This window comes from Pochonia chlamydosporia, chromosome 1 (genome assembly GCF_001653235.2).
Source record: "Pochonia chlamydosporia 170 chromosome 1, whole genome shotgun sequence".
Lineage (NCBI taxonomy): Eukaryota > Fungi > Ascomycota > Sordariomycetes > Hypocreales > Clavicipitaceae > Pochonia > Pochonia chlamydosporia.
The window spans coordinates 4,175,514-4,194,180 of NC_035790.1; the positions used below are offsets into that span (position 1 = coordinate 4,175,514).

Below are 18,667 nucleotides of genomic sequence, written 5' to 3' on the forward strand. Positions count from 1 at the left end.
AACGGTTCGCGTGAATCGTGAACGTTATGACAAATCCGACGTGAATCTGCAACATCTAGAGCAACACGCGACGCCAAGCCACGTGACGCCAATTAGCACACCTAGTCATAGATCCCGAGCAGTGCAGACGTTTGGTAAGAGCTGATTGCAGGCACGATAAGCGTATTATTGTATAATTGTGATATATATTTGTTGGTATAATTACGCTGCACATGTATTTATTCAATGCGGTATTCTAGCATCATTCTTCTCCCACAAAAGTGCCTGGCGTAGGTGTATGTACAAAGAGTGGTTTGTTGATATAATGGAGTCAAACTCGCTGGCATTCTTCTATATGCCGGTATGTGAAGAAAATCCAAAGTCAATAGTACGCCATGTGATGCTATTCCACCCCCTGCAGCGTAGGTAGCCTTCTCGCTTGCCCTGTCGTAATGCGTTTTGTGTTGAAAGGTATCACCTTGATGGCATCCGTTTGTCAACGGGCGTTAAATCGAAAATATAGCCCTTCATCGGAAAGAACATTTGTTTCCGATTCTATAACGTTGCGCTATGGTCATCATTGTTCGCGTGAGGTGGTCAAGTTGAAATTATCTCGTCTCGTAATGCTGTTCGTTTTACACCATGAAGGATTCTCCGCAGCCGCATTGTTCCTCTGCATATCTGTTAGCTCCTGGTCGCTTCTGCAGATTGAGAGTCCACCAACGGGAACTTACTTATATTAGGATTCTTGAAGACGAATCTTTGATTCAGTTTATCCTCGGCCCAGTCCATTTCCGTTCCGATTATACTGAACAGTGCTTTGCTATCAATGAGCACCTTGACTCCATCTTGTTCCACCAACTCATCAAAAGTACCGGGCTTGTCGACATATTCCAGGTGATACGCCAGGCCACTGCAACCCCGGTTACGAACACCAACTTTGATAAGCTTCGGGTCCGGCTGGTCCAACATCGCGCGGAGCTGCTCTACAGCAGCGGGGGTAAGTTTCATGGCTGCCTTTCGCGCCCTCAGCTTAGGTCGTGGTCTGGCAGCTTTGGGCTTTTGTACCGCGGGTTCGGCCGCCTTTGAAGTTGACGTTGACGTCGACGTTGACGCTTGATCTTGAATGGGTTCTGGGGTTGCGGGAGTCGCGGCTTGTGTTGCTTGTTTTGGAGGCGGTCGGGTTTCGTGAACTTTAGGAAGTTTCTCTGGATGAGCTACCGACGATTCAGGAATGCTCTCTCTGCCGACGTTTCGGGTAGTAGAGGTTGGTAGTGAGTATGAATGATATGCTGAGGCGAATAGTCTGGATGCCGGAATCTGCCGGAGGGAGTTGCTGCAGCTTTGTCGCAGAGCGACTCGAGCCACCAGAATATGTGCGTTCATTCTGATATCATGGGTTTCGAAATTGTGCCGGTAGCTCAGTTGAAGAGTGTTGCGGGAGATTGGGTGCAGCGCGCGCTTTGGTTCGAGGTGTTCATGAGGAGGCAATTATCCATTTTCAACGTCGGCTGACAAAGGAACCTATGGATTGTTGGCTTCGGTTACCGTGTGGCATGATTTGGTAATGCCGCCTCCGGCCGAGCCAATCATCAGTCGCAAATTACTAACTAGTGTTATTGCCACTTTAGGACACAACAAACCAACTGGCAACATGACTACAACTATTCACAGCGTCGTGATGCATCCGAAAAGTGAGAGTCTCGGGTTCATTCTATGCCTGCCGAGTAATGCTAGCTTCTTTCAATCCTGCGGGCATTCACCACGCAAGCATGCCAGCTTGACGTCGCCAACAGTGGCAACGGCTGTGGACCCAGGCTGTTGAGCACAACTCTTGTTGTCTTGGAAGTCTCAACCCAAAGCATTGCAATACAAAGCAAAGCTCGGGAATCACAAAGGATGCCCACACAGTTCAAAATGCCAGTGTCAAATATATATCACCAGGGAGTAGTTAGATGCGTCCCCGAACAATGTCTATGCAGATCTGCAGTGAGGAAGCACGCGTCGGGAACTTGCTACCAGGGGCTACCCTACAGAGATATCTGTCCCCCGATGAATCCCTGTGCATCAAAGACTCCATCAATGGCAAAGGGTAAGCACAGCATTTTAGGCCCGACGGCGTGCGAGAAGAGAAAATTATCACGGACTAATCACGTTACGTGCTCCGAGGATTCACTCAGACATTCATGTTTGAACATCTGTGCTGTGACGAGTATCGTACCAAAGTGGTCTCCATTGGGTCTCAAAATCCAGATAGAGAGCCGAATTCGTCGTCAAATATGCGCAGAAACGGAGATATGACAACAGAAAATGATACGTCCGGCACTTCATGCAACGGGACCAAGCCGCATGTATCCAAGAGGCCACTGACTACGGCTGCATGCTCGTGCTCCCATGGCACTGGGACTGCATTTTATGCACGATGACTGTCAAAGATCGTCGGGTATCTCGCCTCACTCAACCTCGGTGGCATTGAATGACAGAAGGAGGGCCGCTCATGACTTGAAAGCATGACCAGACAACATCTTGCCCAACTAGAAACAAACCAACTTGAACTTGTGAGGCTCAGACAGTTAGCCCACGAAGCCCTGTGCAATAATCTTGACCCAACTAGTCCATCAGAACGTCAACCTGAGGGGAGATCGAACAAGTTGCAAAATCAGAGAGAACATGGGGTCCTAGACTGGTATTGTACCATCAATTCCAAGCGAGGCTTGGGCCAAAACCCAAGGCCAGGGTCCTAGCCCGGGAACAACTTCCGGTCAGAATCCAGAATGTGACAGACTCTGAAGAGCGGTCTGGCTAGCGACTTTTGGTTGCTGGAGAGGAAATCAATTGGCCGAAGGAGCCAACCCGTCCCAGCGGCATGGGACGAACATACCCTGTGGCATCACATGCAGATGGCGCCTTCAAAACCCACTCTGTCTGCTTGCCAAGCAGACGGTACACTGGCAAACTGGATGAAGAGAGTCGTCTCAAACACCAAGTTGGAGTGGTCATGGAGGTGACCGTTGAATCCTGGGATAGCCAGGCAACCAGAGTGTCTCGTAGTCTCGTACTTCATCTAACTGCATAACAATACTCCGCATTTAGAACGGGATTTGGACCACGCTAGGGGTCGTTGCCTCTTCCTGTTGCTTTAGGTCTGTTGGATGGTTTTGTTCCTGGTAATCCTCTCCTGTGTGACCAACTTTGGAAGTTTCCATGGACCTGGTACGCCGGAGGGTTTCCAATCTCGTAGTACAGGAAAACAACACAAATACCAAGTTTAGTTCCCCGATATGGAACCAACAGATTGTGTAATGGTCGTACGAGATGTCGGTAGACCAAACCTAGCCAGACCAAGCCGTTGTGAGTGGCGATGAAGAGGTGATGGCCAGGGTCGGCTGCAGGCTCCAGAGATCACCAACTACTTCGTCCTCCACGCATAAACTAACAATTGCCTTGGGCCTTGCATTAATTAGACCGCGCGCGTTCGGCAACAGGGCTCCTGCTGCATCATACCACTGCCGACATTGCTAGTTGTGTTTTTTTCCCTCATTCAACCTGTTTTCTAACCAAAATCAGCAGCATGTGGGCTCACATACATGTACATCCATGTGTGCACATCTGATGCATGCATGAGGCTTGCGAGTGACGACCAAGACGACGGACGACCTTGCTTGCTGCACCTGTGTGCGTTTCGCGCGGGAGCAAGGATCCCCCTGGCTCGTCATTCTCGTAGTCTGGGTGTTGTCGACAGGGTCAACGACCGTCTGGTCCGTGAGCATGAACAATTAAATTGGCCTACTCCATATCGGTGGTTTGATGATGTGGAGAGACGCATCACCCCATGCATTCAAGGTTGCCAGCATAAACAGGCAAAACAGCGTAGTATTCGGTAGACGGGTTGGAGGACAGTCTGGCTGCGACTTCTTGTTTGGAAAGCTCGCAGTTCTCAATCGTCTTTTGTTCCAAGCGATTCGGCCGGTCCTCGTATCATCCGATGGTTGAGTTGGATGATCTTAGTGCTAGATAGGAAAGATGGGTGAAAGGTATAAATGTTTCCTTGAGGAAATTGGCTCTAAAAGTTACGTCTGCGACGCATTTCGTGTTCTGACGCCTCTTGGAGTCAGGCGTCAACATCCGATTCACCCAAATCCCCCAACGGCCTCGCATCATCAGAACCTGAGCTACTGCATATAGCCATCATAGATCAGCCATCATAGATCAGCGTGATTTTCATCAGCCCAGAGTCTGGAATCTGTCTCTGTCCAAATCCTGATGATCAGAGTCACATTTTGCCTCTGTATCCACAAAATCGAAAATGACCCGGGCTACACAGTCAAAGGTACGGTTTTCACCGGAAACGTGCTGCTCTGTCGTAGACGACTCGATCTGTCAATGCTGCTTGTTTTGCAAATCGCCAAGCGATTTTCATATCAAATCCATACGGACATGTTGCACCATTGGGTTTCGCGCTGATGCCATGAAGTTTTATGATCACGTCGATGATGCACATTTAGAATCACTGTGCGATATCCCCCATGTTTCCCAGCTTGATCATGCCGCGTGTAGTCCATAAAAGGTCCTCCTTGACTCGGTACTTGGTCTTGTTGAAATAGAGAAAAGATATCCAATCCGACGGCATAGTCCAGGTATGATTGGATGTTCCATTACGATGTGTCGGTAGTGGCTTCTCAGCCACGAGAGGCGGCCGTTTGGTAACGAGGACTCTCATCAAAGGTGGTTGCAATATATAAAGATCGCAAACATGACCCAATTTGTCTCGAATACCACGTTTGTGAGGCCAAGACCAAAATGACAGGCTGCAATGCAAACTAGCTGGTTGAATTCCAGGTTAGATAATATGTCACTGCCTGGCTCCTGTCCTTGGCATTGGAGGCTGTGAGTGTTTTGGGCGGCAGTCCTCCACGGCAATTGGGCCAATCGTTGCTATTCTAAGAACAGCGTATTCTTATGGATGTTTGCATCTTTCTTCATATTTCTGACGATCCGGCCCGATTTTATCAACATGGTAGATTGTAGATTAGGCTAATACCTACCAGTTGGAGAACATCTTTTAGCCTGCTTCCGGACACTGCCCTACTTGGTCGGCTCTATTCGTTGGAAAATGCCATTTCGTAACAGATGTTTCTTCTCCTTGGGTGCGTGGGATATAGCTTGTCGGAGGTAAGTCCGAACGGTGCAGTGGCTTTGCGTGTCTTGGTTAGCAACTTTCGGCGTTCAGCTACATGTCTCGTAGTCAATGAACGCTTGACATCATGAATCGCGTATCATGGCCATGGTTAGAGCCTCATTTTCCCCTCCTGTATTGGTGACCTGAAATGTTTGACCTGAATCAAGAATCATCAGAAGCACATGGGCTCTCTCCAGATCATTTCTTGCGAGTCGAGTGAGTATTTGTTATGGGCACAAATGTCATTGCCAGTCTTGGAAGTGTCAAACACAACCACCGGCATGAACCGGAACTGATTGTATGAAGATGGTCACCTGGTTTTGACTGAAATTGTGACTGGTTAATGTTTTTGTTGGCGTCTCCTTTTGCTTCATAACATGCTTGCAAGGCACCAACACCGCACTTGGGAATCAAGCAAGTGCTGTTGGGTGAACATGTGCCCCCAAATCCGAACTACAATTGAAACCCAGTGGTGATGGGTTCCTTTACCCTACATCAAATAAATTCCCGCTTGTCGAAACCTGCCTCTGGCACATTGGGTTCCGAGTGTTGTGACAGACTGAAGGTTATTATATGCCATTGCATCGTGCTGGCGGTCGTCCACTGACCCAGACAGTTCCAAGACACACCTGATTGTTCGAGGCCTTTACAGTATGTCAGAAGGTTCTGCAAGTTGATTTTTTTTTTTTTTTTTGACTCGGTAACTGAATTAGTCGAATAACGTGATCGTCTTGGTCTGCAGGAAATGCATCGGGTAAGGTAAGTGTGTACCCTGTGATCCGTGCTGATGTGCAGACAAAAGAGCCGGTGTTAGGACGAAGGCCAGTGAACCTCTGTCTCTGCGTGACATGCGATGTAGGATCTCCAGCTTGTTTCCACAGAGAAGAAGCCATAGAACGTTATTCATTTTTGCTGGAATAAGAAGGTATTCATTTTGTGAGCCGGGCTGCTGCACGATGAGAGGAGTGATTGCTTCCGGGTTCAATGAGAGCCAGCCGGTGATAATAATTACACCAGACATTACTCTACCGCAACATGTACTCTGTACCTTTCAGCTTGACGGTTGACCTGTCGTTAATGCAATATTGGCAAAAGTTACAGTCATCTAGCTGGTTCAATGTTTTCTGCCAAGACATCCCCAGGACATCCCATTCACGGCTCAGGTGCAGCCAGTGGGAGCGACCAACTTGACTACAAGAGGGAAGACAGACAGCATGTCATTGCCAAGTGTTTGGAAATCGACTGTTTCCAACTGCAACAAATGAGCCTGAGAAAATGTCATCTCAAATGTGCGCAATTGATTTTTGCTTACTATTTGTTAGCTCCAACACAAGCTTGATTTGTTTCCCCAAAACTGGCTAAAATGTCCAATTCCAAGGTTACTGTGCAGGCAAATCGTGTTTGGCAACGAACTCGAGCTAATGAAACCGACGTAAAAATTGCTCCATAAACAGGATGGCCTCAGCTTGGGAGGCATTTGATTTTTTCCCCCATGGCTGGCGCATCGACCAAGGCGTCTGGTCCATGCATGTGTTGGCTTGTTCCTTGGTTCTTGGTTCCTGTGCAACCTTGATGGTCTGGTCTGGTCTGGTCATGTCTAGTGTCTGGTGCGTTCAATGTTCAAATGTTCAATCAAATGTTCTCAAAGTGCTCATTGCAGGGTTGAAGACCGCCCAGCGAATGGCGGAAGTGCGGAAGGTACGGTCGACTCCACTGCTCGCCTGGCACTGGAGCGGAAGGAACCCGCAGCGCAGCGCCCCCAAAGGCACCAGGGCCAGCCCAAATTGCGCTTTCCATTTTGGACGTCAATTTTTTTTTTGGTGGTGACGAGGATCGATTGACTTTTTCGTGACCAAAGTCCCCCCTGGACAGCTCCAACTTGACCCTGCAATGTGATGAGTTCGTACCAGACGGTGATCGCACTCCGGATGTCTGGAGCAATAAAGCTCTCCATTCATCCTGGTTGCTTATTGCCACCCGCCGGAGTAACCCGTAGTTGCCGAGAGCTAATTTCTGATTATACCCGGACTACGCTCCGGAGAGCGAGAAGCTTTTCCATCACACGTCCAATTGTACGGAGTAAATGCCAGGTAATTCAAGCCATGTCCGACCCGAACCTAAAGGATGGCGGCGAGTGTCTGTGCTTGTGCCTGCCCAATGCCGGGAGGCATTGTGTCGGCCAGACTGCGTAAGGAGTATACTGAACGGAGGAGTGGGATACAGGCCGCTTTTCTGTGTGACGTACTGACGTCAAAGACACTGTGCATCACAGTCATATCTGAGATAAGGTCGGTCTGTACGGAGTAGGCTCAGCTCAGGGCATTGAGGTACAGTACTTACACAAAGTGTCATGATTCGAGTGACAGCATTCGTGATTGTGACGGGTACCACTGATTTCAGGCACAGCGGCATCGTCTTTGGTCAGCGCCTGGATTTGGTGCATGCTGTGGCGCACTCGTCACTGCATTTACGAACACTAGAGTAGGGGACATGACCCCCTGTTAACCGGGCTGTCGTTGATGATCGCGATTCTGAGCTGGGCGACTCTGGCGTTCGCTGTCAATATGAGAGTCTCTTTGGAATTGAAAAAAAAAAACAAAAAACAATAATAATAACACACCAGTGAGTCCGCCTGTTCAAGACTGTACCGCCGCCAGCGCACGTTTTCTACCCGATAGCGACGGTTCGAAAGCATTTCAACCGTTTGACCACGTTGGCCATGCACGTGGAGCTTGCAGTAATGAAATGCGGAACTGTAGCTGCAGTGCATGCGTGTAGTCACATTGGGCTTACCCGGTAATTTTAACTGTCTGGTGGGTTAAGCTCCCTTCTCGAACCACAAACAGGATATTGAGTTCGTACTTGCATTCATCGGGAACTGGCAAGTTTCAAGTTGTTTCCTCCATTGCGACAGAACGTGGTTGGGGTAATTGTTGACAGTTAACACAACGGTGCTGAGGATAAGGATGCCTTTGGCCATTGAATCCCGTAGTCCATCAAAGAAGCGGTTTTGCTGATAATCGAGGATAACCCCTCGTGCTCATGTATCAAGCCCCGGCATAATAGAACCCTGGCAAGAGCATGGCAACATGACAAGGCTTGGGCAAGGGAAGGTCAGCTGGAAACCTTTGTGGCAATGGAGAAACACACCAGACTTCGACTCTGACATGCGGACCAGACTCCATACAGGGAGCCAATTGCAGATTGATGGGCTTGAACAAGTTGCTTCGTATTATGGCGCACCATACGGAGTACTCTTGCCCAAGAAACAGATTGCACAAGGGTGCCAAGGTTGGACGGGACAAGTTAAACCCGTTGAATCTGAATCTAATAAAAGAGCCAGCCGTCTATTCATTTGGCTCTGGAAACAACGGCTCCAGAGTGAAATCTCGTCGTGGTCAAAGCATGCTGTCAGACAAGGGCTTGCCAGGTTGGTGGGACGAAGGGTGGATATCCAATTGTCTCAGAAGCAGAAGAAAAGCCACACGAGCGTCGATCAATTAGCACACACTGCGCTGAGAAATGCGAGTTGCTTTTGCCAAAACGGAGTATTGGGATGGGATGTGTCTCATCCGTCCGTGCAAGCCAGACAAGACGCTTGGGCCTTGCCTTGCCTTACCTTGCTTTGCTTTACCCTGCCTTGGCTCGAGCATGAAATCTGCACTATCATCGTGGGTGACATGATTAAACACGCCAATTTTCTGTGCAACACTACTGCAACACATGGCTTAAGATGTAACCGGGAACTTCTTTTTTCTCAGTATGCATGCTGATCTCTTGACGGTTGACGAGTCAAAGTACCCTGCTGTTCGAATCAAAATGCCACCCGACGACTCGCAAGAAAAAGCCAAATGGGCAGGCGATGTGACATGCTGTTCATTGTGGCCATGGCACTCGGGTTGACTTTAACCTTTTGGCAAAGGTACTGTCTGCAAGTTTTGTTGCACTGACAAATTCTCTGTGCAAAAATTACCATCCTGATGTCTGTTTGGATGATATAAATGGACAATGACGGAGTTTAATTGCCAGACGTCGCCACGAGGCTGTTGTAATATCGTGACTGGGACGGCCGATGCCTCTGTCAAGGGGCCATGCGCCTTAATTCTAGCGACTCCGTGGATGGTCCTTTAATGGTTCTATCCATGTTCTTTCGGCTCAGATGTCTTATGAAATGGGCTATGCTAAATTCCAGTGCTGAGATGAACACTGTATTCTCTCCCACCATGTCCAGTAAGTGGTTACACGGCGCCACTATGGGTCCTAGGTGCGGACCGCAGTTGCATGGGTTGCTTCTTTTGTCACATCTCAGATGAAGTCATGGGCGATGGGTAAAAACAAGGAGGCTTCCTCACGGCTGGGGTAGAGATAAATGTGCGGAAGTCGGGGACAAGATTGCCAGATTGAAAGTAAAAAATGACAAACGAAGGGCCCGTTGTTTTCGGCCGGTGTTTTTGAGTTGCCGCTACGCAGAGTGAGATGTACGTTGGCGTGCCGTGGTTCTGGAGCATTTCCTGCAATAACATGCGACAAACTTTGATTTCCTACAACTCTGAGTCAACTACCGCCAGTTGTGTCGAAAAGTATTGAAACTGCATGTTGTTGCCTGAGAACCACATGAAAAGTGGTTTCATGAGAAGATTATGGAAACTAACCTGATGGTCCTCAACTTTCTCTTCGAGTGTTCATACTTGGGTAGACTGAGTGCGAATTATACAGTGGGAGGTCATAATTTTGATGATACCGTGGCAGCTCCTGCAAGACCCTGCCTTCAGCCCATTTGGAACATGAGGTACTGCTGTTGACCAGACTCGCAGCCTCACCAGCTTTGGTGCTGCAGTCAACATGCAGGGTGACTCGTTATGTGGCGAAGGGTATCTCCTGGCAAGCCACAGTGTAGAGCGAGGCCGGCAAAAGGTACGTCCTGATGCTGCAGGGGGATTCTCTGGTGCTGTGTAGTGTTCTGGCGGAGTCGAGTATCATCTCCTGTCTCTTTTCTTTCATGTCTTAGTTGCTTGCCACTGTTTTGTCTTGTCTTGTTCTGGCAAATTCTGGCAAACAAGTGAACACAGCTGGCATAGCCGACCAGAGACATCAGGGCATCAAAGGGACCGACTGCATGGGTTCGCACTCCATACTGAGATGAAAGAGGAGAAAAGTAGTATCGCTTAGTAAAACCCACACGCTTGACAGAAAACACACGCCATGTCGCCATCATCTGAAAGTTGAATCGTAATTGTACGGTTTTGGGTGACGGGTGGTGTGGCAAGCACATAACTCTCCGTCCATGGCATCTGGCAATCTGATGGGAAGAAACGGCTCCCATCAAACTTGTTGGTCGCTATGGAGTACTCCGTAAGTCGACAATGGTTAAAATCCCGTTCGACACCGGTTGACTAATATGATATGTTGACACTCGAACCACCATGTCGGCCTGTGCACTCTTGATGTTGGTTCAAACGTACATACTGTATTTTCAACTGCCCACTGGCCTCTCTCCGTTCTCCAGTTTGGGAATCCGTCGTTGGCCGTGGCTGTGGCCAAACAGTTGAACCACTTGGTCCTTGTGAAAGCTGGTTGGTTTGGTGGGGTGATTCCAGTCTTCCGCTTCATCCTGCAAGCTAGCCAGGACTAGCTCCGTTTAGCGTCGTGCCCAATACATATTAGTGCACTCCATCTTCGACCTGTATCCGACAGAATGGTCAGGATCTGGTCATGCCAGCCTCACAGTCTCAGTTGGGGAAAGTTATGGCAAGTGTTGCCTTGTATGATGGGTTGGTGCAAGAGGCACATGTCTAGGCCCTCACACATAGTCTTGCGGAGGTGTAACTGCTTTTTCTCAGTCAGGTCGAGTGCAGCAACAATCCCCTGGCGTCTTCTCGTTGTCGAGCTGAGGTGTCGTGTTTAGCGTCAAGCTGGCTTTGATGACAAGGCATGTTACCCACAAGCCCTGTTGCCACCGTGATTGCTAGCTAGCACGGAGCGGAAACGTAACGATGAAGGACCTAAGTTACTTTACATGTACGGACAAGAACCAAGGCAAATTAATGCCCATTGGCAAACCGGCAAAGAATAATGTCGCTCCTGGGAAAGCTGCTGGCTAATATGGTTGCTGTCGTGCACTAATAATCTTCTGTCTCAATACCAACAACCTTGGAAGATCAGGTGCAGGAACTACTGGGCCAGTTCAGGAAGCCATTGGCACAACGACTCCACGAGCTGTTGTTCCCTTCTCTCTCCGAAGCTTCTGCATGGAAATGGTTGGTGGGACTGTGCTCGAGCTCTCTTGAGCTCTCTGGGACGCCTCGTTTTTGTCTCGAAGACCCACAGATGACATTTCCCTTGCTCGTGCCCCCATGCTGGTGGTTCATGGCTGCTTTTCGGGTGTTCAAACAGTTCGATGCGACTCAGGCAGCCAACAGGTCGTGAACACTGTCGAACTCATCTCCAGTGACCGTGCTGCTCAATCTGCGCGCGCTTGGTGGCATGAAATACGAAGTATTTGTCAAACAATGCCACGGTTGCTGTCGAAAGTTTTGTTTGGTTTTGACACACGGGTCAGTACACATCCGCGTGCACTCGCGACGGTTGGCGTCAAGAAACCCCAATGGTGCTGCCTTGGCACCGGGAAGCCGGAACTAATGGATAAGCCTACTGCCGTTGGGCAGGCGGAACTATCTCCATTTTCAGAAAATGACGAGCAATTACGTATGTAGTAGAATGTATGTTTGGGACGTACTGCACAATCAGAGATTGGCGGGGACAATCGAGGGAGGGCAGAAAAAAGACACTCGAGGGCCAAGTACGGAGTGGTGTACAGCAGGTTGGGTGAGCAACCGAGGGAAGACCCCTTTGCCACAGTCCTGCTACCCCTGGCTTCGTCCTTCGTCCCATCGTCACCCTGGATATTTCGAGCAAGGGAAGCTCTCTCTCGGTAGGGGGTTAGCCCAGTTGAGTTCATGGCGTAAGACCCTCAGGCCGCCAAATGCGCACGCCGATGCGCCGTACCGCAGACACATGGCGGTCGGGTTGAGGTTGGCAAGCTCCACGCTTCGTGTCTTCCCATCGGCACTCTGCCGGCATGACTCCACAAGGGGCACCCCAAGCAGAGCCGTCCTGAATGTGGATGGATGTGGATGTGGATGTGGATGTGGTTCTGCGTTGGGTGGTCGTCGTAGTGGGTGGTCGAGCAAAAAAAGGCGAGTGAGGGTGAGAGAGTGTGTGTGTTGCCACAATTTCTGAGTCCTAGCCAATGGTTTCTGTCCCTGTTGGCGGCGGTGGTGGATCGGTGTGTGCCTTTAGGGGAGAAGGAAGATGTAAAGAGACAACCACGCCAGAGCAACAAACATTTGATCAAATGATAATCATCTTTGACAGTCTGGTCCGGAGAGCTTTTGCATATACATACATACATGTACATACATCAGGTACGTATGTACTCCGTACCTGCGCACGCAGTCGGTACTTCATCCATTAGACCGGTTTGGGATTGACTGTCGTGGAATTCCCAATCTTCTCCGTCCGTCATGCAAGTGCTTGGAGGCTTGCTTTTACCGCACCTGACATTTGATGGACTATCGTCCACCCACTTGAGCATCTTCACAGTGGTGATCCCCCGTTTCCTCTTGCTCTTCTTCCCTTTCCTCCTCCTCCTCATCCTCCTCCGCAAACTGGCATTATAACCAAAACAAAAAACCAAGACTAAAAGTTTTGGAAATCTATTTGTTGCATCTCCTGTTTCTGTTGGGCAATTTTGACTGCCACTCTCTTTGACACTGTAACGCGCTTCGCTGGTCTTGTCTCTCCTGCTCCCAAGTGCTGTCTCTCTCTGATCTGGCACATCCTCATTGTCCAGACTACCAGACCAGCCCAGCCCAGCCCAGTCCAGCGTCTCCCTGGCAAGCAGTTGAGGCTAATTTACCCCCCCCACCCGCAAAAACAGGCCACCAGTTGACTGGGAGGCACCAGGGGCCTTGCCTGACTTTGACTCTTTACCGTTTGGTCTGGTCCAGTCGCCCCTGCTCCAACCAGACCAACCAGCTGGACCAACCCAGATCAGACCAAACCTTCCTGCCCTGGGCTTGCTCGTCATCTCTCGATACTTCATTCTCTTTTCCTTGCTCTACCTGCCTCGACCAATTCACCAGAGGGGCTCATGTGTTTTTGCAGACTGACAACCAATTCCTCTTTTTGTCGAATCTGGACGTCTGCTGCGTTGTAGCTTTTGAATTTTTGGTTTTCTTCCCTTTTTCTGCACACCAGGCGCTCCAAAGAACAACGCCCTAGATAGCCTCTGAATTTGGCAACCCGCACTGCAGCCAGATATCAGGTAAGCCAACACCAAACATGATAATTTTCCCCCTCCTAGCCTTCTGGAGGCGCAGCTTATAGTTTGATATCCGCGACTCCGGATCACGGCCGAAACATTCTGTGTGATCCCCGAGTATCAGGTGGGAGTTTGGGCTCTCTGCATTCCACGGCGTCCTCCCTCCTGTCCTCGTCTGGCTTCATTCCAGACGCGAACTGATGCTTCTTACCACAACATTCAAGGCGCGGTGTAGGTTTGCTAACGATACTTGGTGTTCAATTAAGAAAATTTTGGCGTGCACACTCAATCATCGCCGCTTTGCAGACCTGCTATCGAGACCCGAGGTTGCACGTCTGACAAGGACACGGATTCGAAGAGGATAATTACCCATTGATTATCTTGCGTACCACCAGGCGCCGTCTTCATCCACCGTTGGTCCTGGTTGTGGATTTTCGGATAAAGATCGCGTGCCTATGTCCTGGCCATATAGCCTAATAGGACACAGGCGTTGACGGGTGCCTGTCCTGCAGCCTCGCCAACTCGGAATCATACAATATACGAGAGCCCCGTGCTCTTGGAAGACTTCCCAAGTCAAGACGGCCGCAATGCTGAGCGAGCGCTCCCTGGGGGCTAATACTCGCGCGGTTCGTGAATTGGCGGCGTATTATCATCCAGACCAGATTTCCCATGGATCATACGAGTCGAATCAACAAACAACACTCTTCTCGCAGAGCCATATGACTCCCCCAACAACCCCGAATGGCTCCCAGGAGGATCTTTCTCCAGAGCACATCGCGCCACCAATTTTCCACAACTTCTTGAGAGCTTTTTACCCATTTCACCCAAGCTATGCGATATCTGACTCAAGTGTGACGCTACCGTTAGAGGAAGGAGACGTTGTCCTGGTACATTCAGTTCATACCAACGGGTGGGCGGATGGAACATTATTGGCGTCCGGCGCCAGAGGTTGGCTGCCGACTAATTACTGTGAAGCCTACGAGCCAGAAGACATGCGAAGCTTGCTCAAGGCCCTTTTAAACTTCTGGGACTTGCTTCGAAGCACCTCGGTCAATGACAGCGAAATTTTTCGAAATCAGGAATTCATGAAGGGTATTATTGCTGGCGTTCGATACCTTCTGGTACGTTTCCATTCCCGGGTTTGCTATTTGCCCGCACCTGGCTACTGAGCGAGCTGTAATTGGAGCTGTTCTAGTTTGACTGACGAACCTATCTAGGAACGAACTGGTTGCCTCAATAGAGAGTCAAGCATTGTACAACGCAGCGATGCTTTGCGCAAGGGTCGCAAATCATTGCTTTCTGAGTTGTCTTCGCTCGTGAAAACTGGTAAAAGATTACAAGAAAGCCAAAGTGGTACTCTGTACCCACCCGAGGATGCTAACGACATCATTGATGAAATGATTCTTCGAGCTTTCAAGATTGTCACAAAGGGGGTCCGGTTCCTCGACGCGTTGGAAGATGATCGGCAGGCCCGTGCTCCCGCATCAGTTACAGTCATGGCAACAGTTGCTGAAGAATCCTTCATACCCCCGACACCGCCCGCAGACCGAAGCACGTTCGATGATTCAAGAACAGACAATGCATCCAGCGAAGCAGGCTCACGGGCCACTGCAACTGACGACGTGGGGACCAGTGTTGCGAGTGTCGCAGCTTCAGAAACAAGTGAGGGTGTTCGGAACTCGCTGGGACCGTGGAATAAGCGCCTGTCATCTCTTATTGCTCCAACAAACCCTGGTCCCTTGACAAGCTCTGGCCAGAACAGGAATTCTCAAAGTAGCCTACAGAACCATCGCCTTTCTGCTGGAATGGCTCACAGGGTCTCACTGGCCGGGCCTTCTCCATTATCGAGACCTCAACACCTAGTATCTGAGCGCCTGAACCGCAGCCATGATAAATTTCTTTCTCATCTCGGTTCGTTTATCGGAAGGTTACATCTGCAGTCGCAATCACGACCAGAGTTGTCGTCGGCCATTAAGCAGTCTGCTACCTCTGGTGGAGAGTTACTTGCTGTGATGGATAGCGTATGTGCTTATAACAGCTCTAGCGTGGCCTCATTGAGCAAAGTACGCCTGGCCATGTTCGAACGTATTCAAGTTCTTGTTCTTTCCGCCCGGGATACATTGGCCAATGCCGCGACAGAGGGTGCAGACTTGATCATGCCCCAGGACAATGGGATCTTGCTCTTGGCTGCTACTGGTTGCGTCAGAGCAGCGGGAGAGTGTGTTGCTAAAACTAAGGCGGCCATTGAAAGAGTCGGAGATTTCGAGTTTGAACTAGAGGGCTTTACTCTGGGTATTGATTTGAGCATCCTGGACATTGCTGAAGAGCGGGCTAGAACACCATCCGTCGCAGAACGATCGGACGTGGTCAGCAGCGCTGCTGAATCTTTTCAAACCTGCGAATCATCCATCACGGCGGCACGCCGTCCCACGGTTGCTACCCCTGGAACCGACAAACCGCTCCCAAGAGTACCTCGCATCAGTATCCCCGATACTGGCTCTCGGCAAGGTAGCTCTCCGGTGTCTTCTCGACCCTCTTCAATACATGACGACAATGCCTCTAGTGTAGCTTCGTCGGTCTCGTCGATTCGCCCAGTGCTGCCGGCCTTACCCAAACCATCCAATCTTTGTGAACAGGCCCAGCCAGCCATGGATGCGTCGACAATGGAACAAGAGCAACACGCATCTCGTTTTGACAGCTTAGCAGCTTCAAGTGCTGGAAGTAGCGGCACATACCTGAGCAGAGATTCGGAGGCGAGCGTAGTATCCCAGACTTCGACTCGTGCGACAACCCCGGATCACGCGTTAGTACCTCGCAGCCAGCCATCCATGTCCGATATGAGTGCGACAGGTAGCTTCTCGCAAACAGATGACCAAGATGATGTGGAAACTAGGCTTCTGGAGAAGACTTTTGCTCATGAGCTCATGTTTAACAAGGAAGGTCAGGTTACTGGCGGATCGCTCCCTGCCCTCGTTGAACGTTTGACAACTCATGAGTCGACACCAGACGCCACTTTTGTGTCCACATTTTACCTCACATTCCGCTTATTTTGCACGCCGATTAAGCTTACCGAAGCTTTAATGGAACGATTTGATTACGTCGGCGAGTTTCCGCATATGGCTGGACCGGTTAGGCTGCGAGTTTACAACGCCTTCAAAGGGTGGCTGGAGTCGCACTGGAGAGATCAGAGCGATCGAGATGCTTTGAAACTCATCATTCCTTTTGCCGAGTTGAAGCTCACCTCGGTTCTTCCGTCTGCTGGGAGGCGGTTACTGGAACTAGCTAAGAGGGTCTCTGGGGATGGCTCTCTTGTTCCAAGGCTGGTGTCCTCAATGGGCAAAACAAACACATCTATTGCACAATACGTGCCCGCAGATACTCCCTTGCCACAGCCTGCCATCTCCAAGAGCCAGCAGAATTTGCTCACGTCTTTCAGAACCGGAGGCAACGGGCCCACACTTGTTGAACTCGACCCTCTTGAAGTTGCAAGACAGTTGACCATCAAGCAAATGGGCATCTTTTGCTCGATTTTGCCAGAAGAGTTGCTGTCTTCGCAATGGATGAAGAAAGGCGGGGTTGATGCCCCGAACGTCAAGGCCATGTCGGCATTGTCGACAGATCTCTCTAACCTGGTTGCTGAAACCATTCTTCAGCATTCGGAGATTAAGAAACGCGCCGCTGTGATAAAACAGTGGATCAAGATTGCCCACCAGTGCCTGGAACTGCACAATTACGACGGCCTCATGGCGATTATTTGCACATTGAACAGCAGCACAATTAGCAGACTACGGAAAACGTGGGATGCCGTGTCCGCCAGGCGAAAGGACATGTTGCGTCATCTACAGGACATTGTCGAGCCTTCACAGAACAATAAGATTCTGCGTACTCGGCTTCACGACCATGTCCCGCCATGCCTTCCTTTTCTTGGCATGTACCTGACCGACTTGACCTTTGTTGATATTGGCAATCCAGCCACCAAACAAATGTGTCATGGCACGGACGGTGATGAAGATGGCTCAGGAGGGCTGACTGTTGTCAATTTCGATAAACACACGCGTACGGCAAAAATCATTGGAGAACTACAGCGTTTCCAGATTCCGTATAGACTCATGGAAGTTCCCGAGATGCAAGATTGGATTACGGCACAGATCAGACGTGTTCGTGAGGGCGACCAGGGAAATGTCCAGGTAACCTATTATCGGAAGAGCCTTCTGTTAGAACCGCGGGAGAGTGGCCCTCGGCGAGAGGCAGAGCCGCCAACGCCAGTTACCTCTGGGGCAGGGCCTTCCCGAGGAGATCTTTTTGGGTGGATGTCCCGAGACCGGGGCCAAACAGCAACTTTGGCTTAAGGCCAATACAAACTGACACCGCATTATGGATGATATACGCACATTCGTGCCCAGCGTCAAACTCGAAACAGGAACAACTGACTGTTCCTTCTCTTTGCGTTCGTTGCGGATAACGATACAACTTGAACACATTCACGCACATATTTCTTATCAGTACCTACAACTTCGTCTCTTGATACCCCTGTTTTTTGTTTCAATTATTCGATTTACCATCTTTTCATTCCCTTCCGTACTACGCATCTGGGCCGAAACCTCGACCCAGGCATTTCCGGGAGGCATGCATCGGCTGACACGATTTTTTCACTTCGAATTTTGTTTGTTTTTCACCATAACGGCGTTATTGTTTGGGTATCTGCTAGCCCTTTACGATTTGCTTCGACTCGAGACGTTGGCATGCGGCTCGACATTTCGTTCAAAGTCTGTATTTTGCTATGGGCGGTTGACGATTCCCCATGCAGGCGGCATTCAGGCATAGCATGCACCTTGCACTTGTTGGCTCTGGTTTTGCGATTATGCTGCAGCGCAGCATACTGATTACTTAGCGCCACGTACGGAAAATAGCGCTTGATTGGGGTTACGCTTGGGAAAATGGCGGCCGGCAAGGCGGTGTTCGATGATTGGGTTTTGATTCATGATTTCTGGCTATGGGTGTGATATAACTATTTGACTTTTCTCTCTAAGGTACACTTGATTGGCGTTTAAAGGTTGAAAGGCAGAAACAGAGTCCGCTCGAAATAAGCCGCAAGGTTCTTTCGGTTATACCCGGAGGAGTAGCACGCTATGGGGCTTGATGAAATGGAAAGCCTCCAAGACACACGGTGGACACAACACATAGGC

The 18,667-nt window shown here is 49.8% G+C and overlaps 5 protein-coding genes across 5 annotated transcripts; 3 read left to right on the forward strand and 2 right to left on the reverse strand.

Moving 5' to 3' along the window:
- Positions 1-614: 614 nt before the first annotated feature.
- On the reverse strand, positions 615-1,365 carry VFPPC_12991 (iron sulfur assembly protein 1; the record flags this gene model as incomplete). The annotated part of the gene is made up of 2 exons (XM_018290768.1): positions 615-652; positions 714-1,365. The coding sequence occupies 2 exons, from the start codon at positions 1,363-1,365 to the stop codon at positions 615-617; spliced, it is 690 nt and encodes a 229-aa protein (XP_018149421.1).
- A 181-nt stretch (positions 1,366-1,546) lies between these two features.
- On the forward strand, positions 1,547-1,804 carry VFPPC_18756 (hypothetical protein; the record flags this gene model as incomplete). The annotated part of the gene is made up of 1 exon (XM_022430322.1): positions 1,547-1,804. The coding sequence occupies one exon, from the start codon at positions 1,547-1,549 to the stop codon at positions 1,802-1,804; it is 258 nt and encodes an 85-aa protein (XP_022285934.1).
- A 4,063-nt stretch (positions 1,805-5,867) lies between these two features.
- VFPPC_15288 (hypothetical protein) lies at positions 5,868-6,179 on the reverse strand (the record flags this gene model as incomplete). The annotated part of the gene is made up of 1 exon (XM_018293041.1): positions 5,868-6,179. The coding sequence occupies one exon, from the start codon at positions 6,177-6,179 to the stop codon at positions 5,868-5,870; it is 312 nt and encodes a 103-aa protein (XP_018149423.1).
- A 4,674-nt stretch (positions 6,180-10,853) lies between these two features.
- On the forward strand, positions 10,854-11,063 carry VFPPC_01070 (hypothetical protein; the record flags this gene model as incomplete). Its single annotated transcript, XM_018280964.1, has 1 exon — positions 10,854-11,063. The coding sequence occupies one exon, from the start codon at positions 10,854-10,856 to the stop codon at positions 11,061-11,063; it is 210 nt and encodes a 69-aa protein (XP_018149424.1).
- Positions 11,064-14,068: 3,005 nt separating this feature from the next.
- On the forward strand, positions 14,069-17,830 carry VFPPC_01073 (Ras guanine-nucleotide exchange protein; the record flags this gene model as incomplete). The annotated part of the gene is made up of 2 exons (XM_018280965.1): positions 14,069-14,602; positions 14,699-17,830. 2 exons carry the CDS (start codon positions 14,069-14,071, stop codon positions 17,828-17,830), a joined length of 3,666 nt encoding a protein of 1,221 aa, XP_018149426.1.
- Between the last annotated feature and the right edge of the window lie 837 nt (positions 17,831-18,667).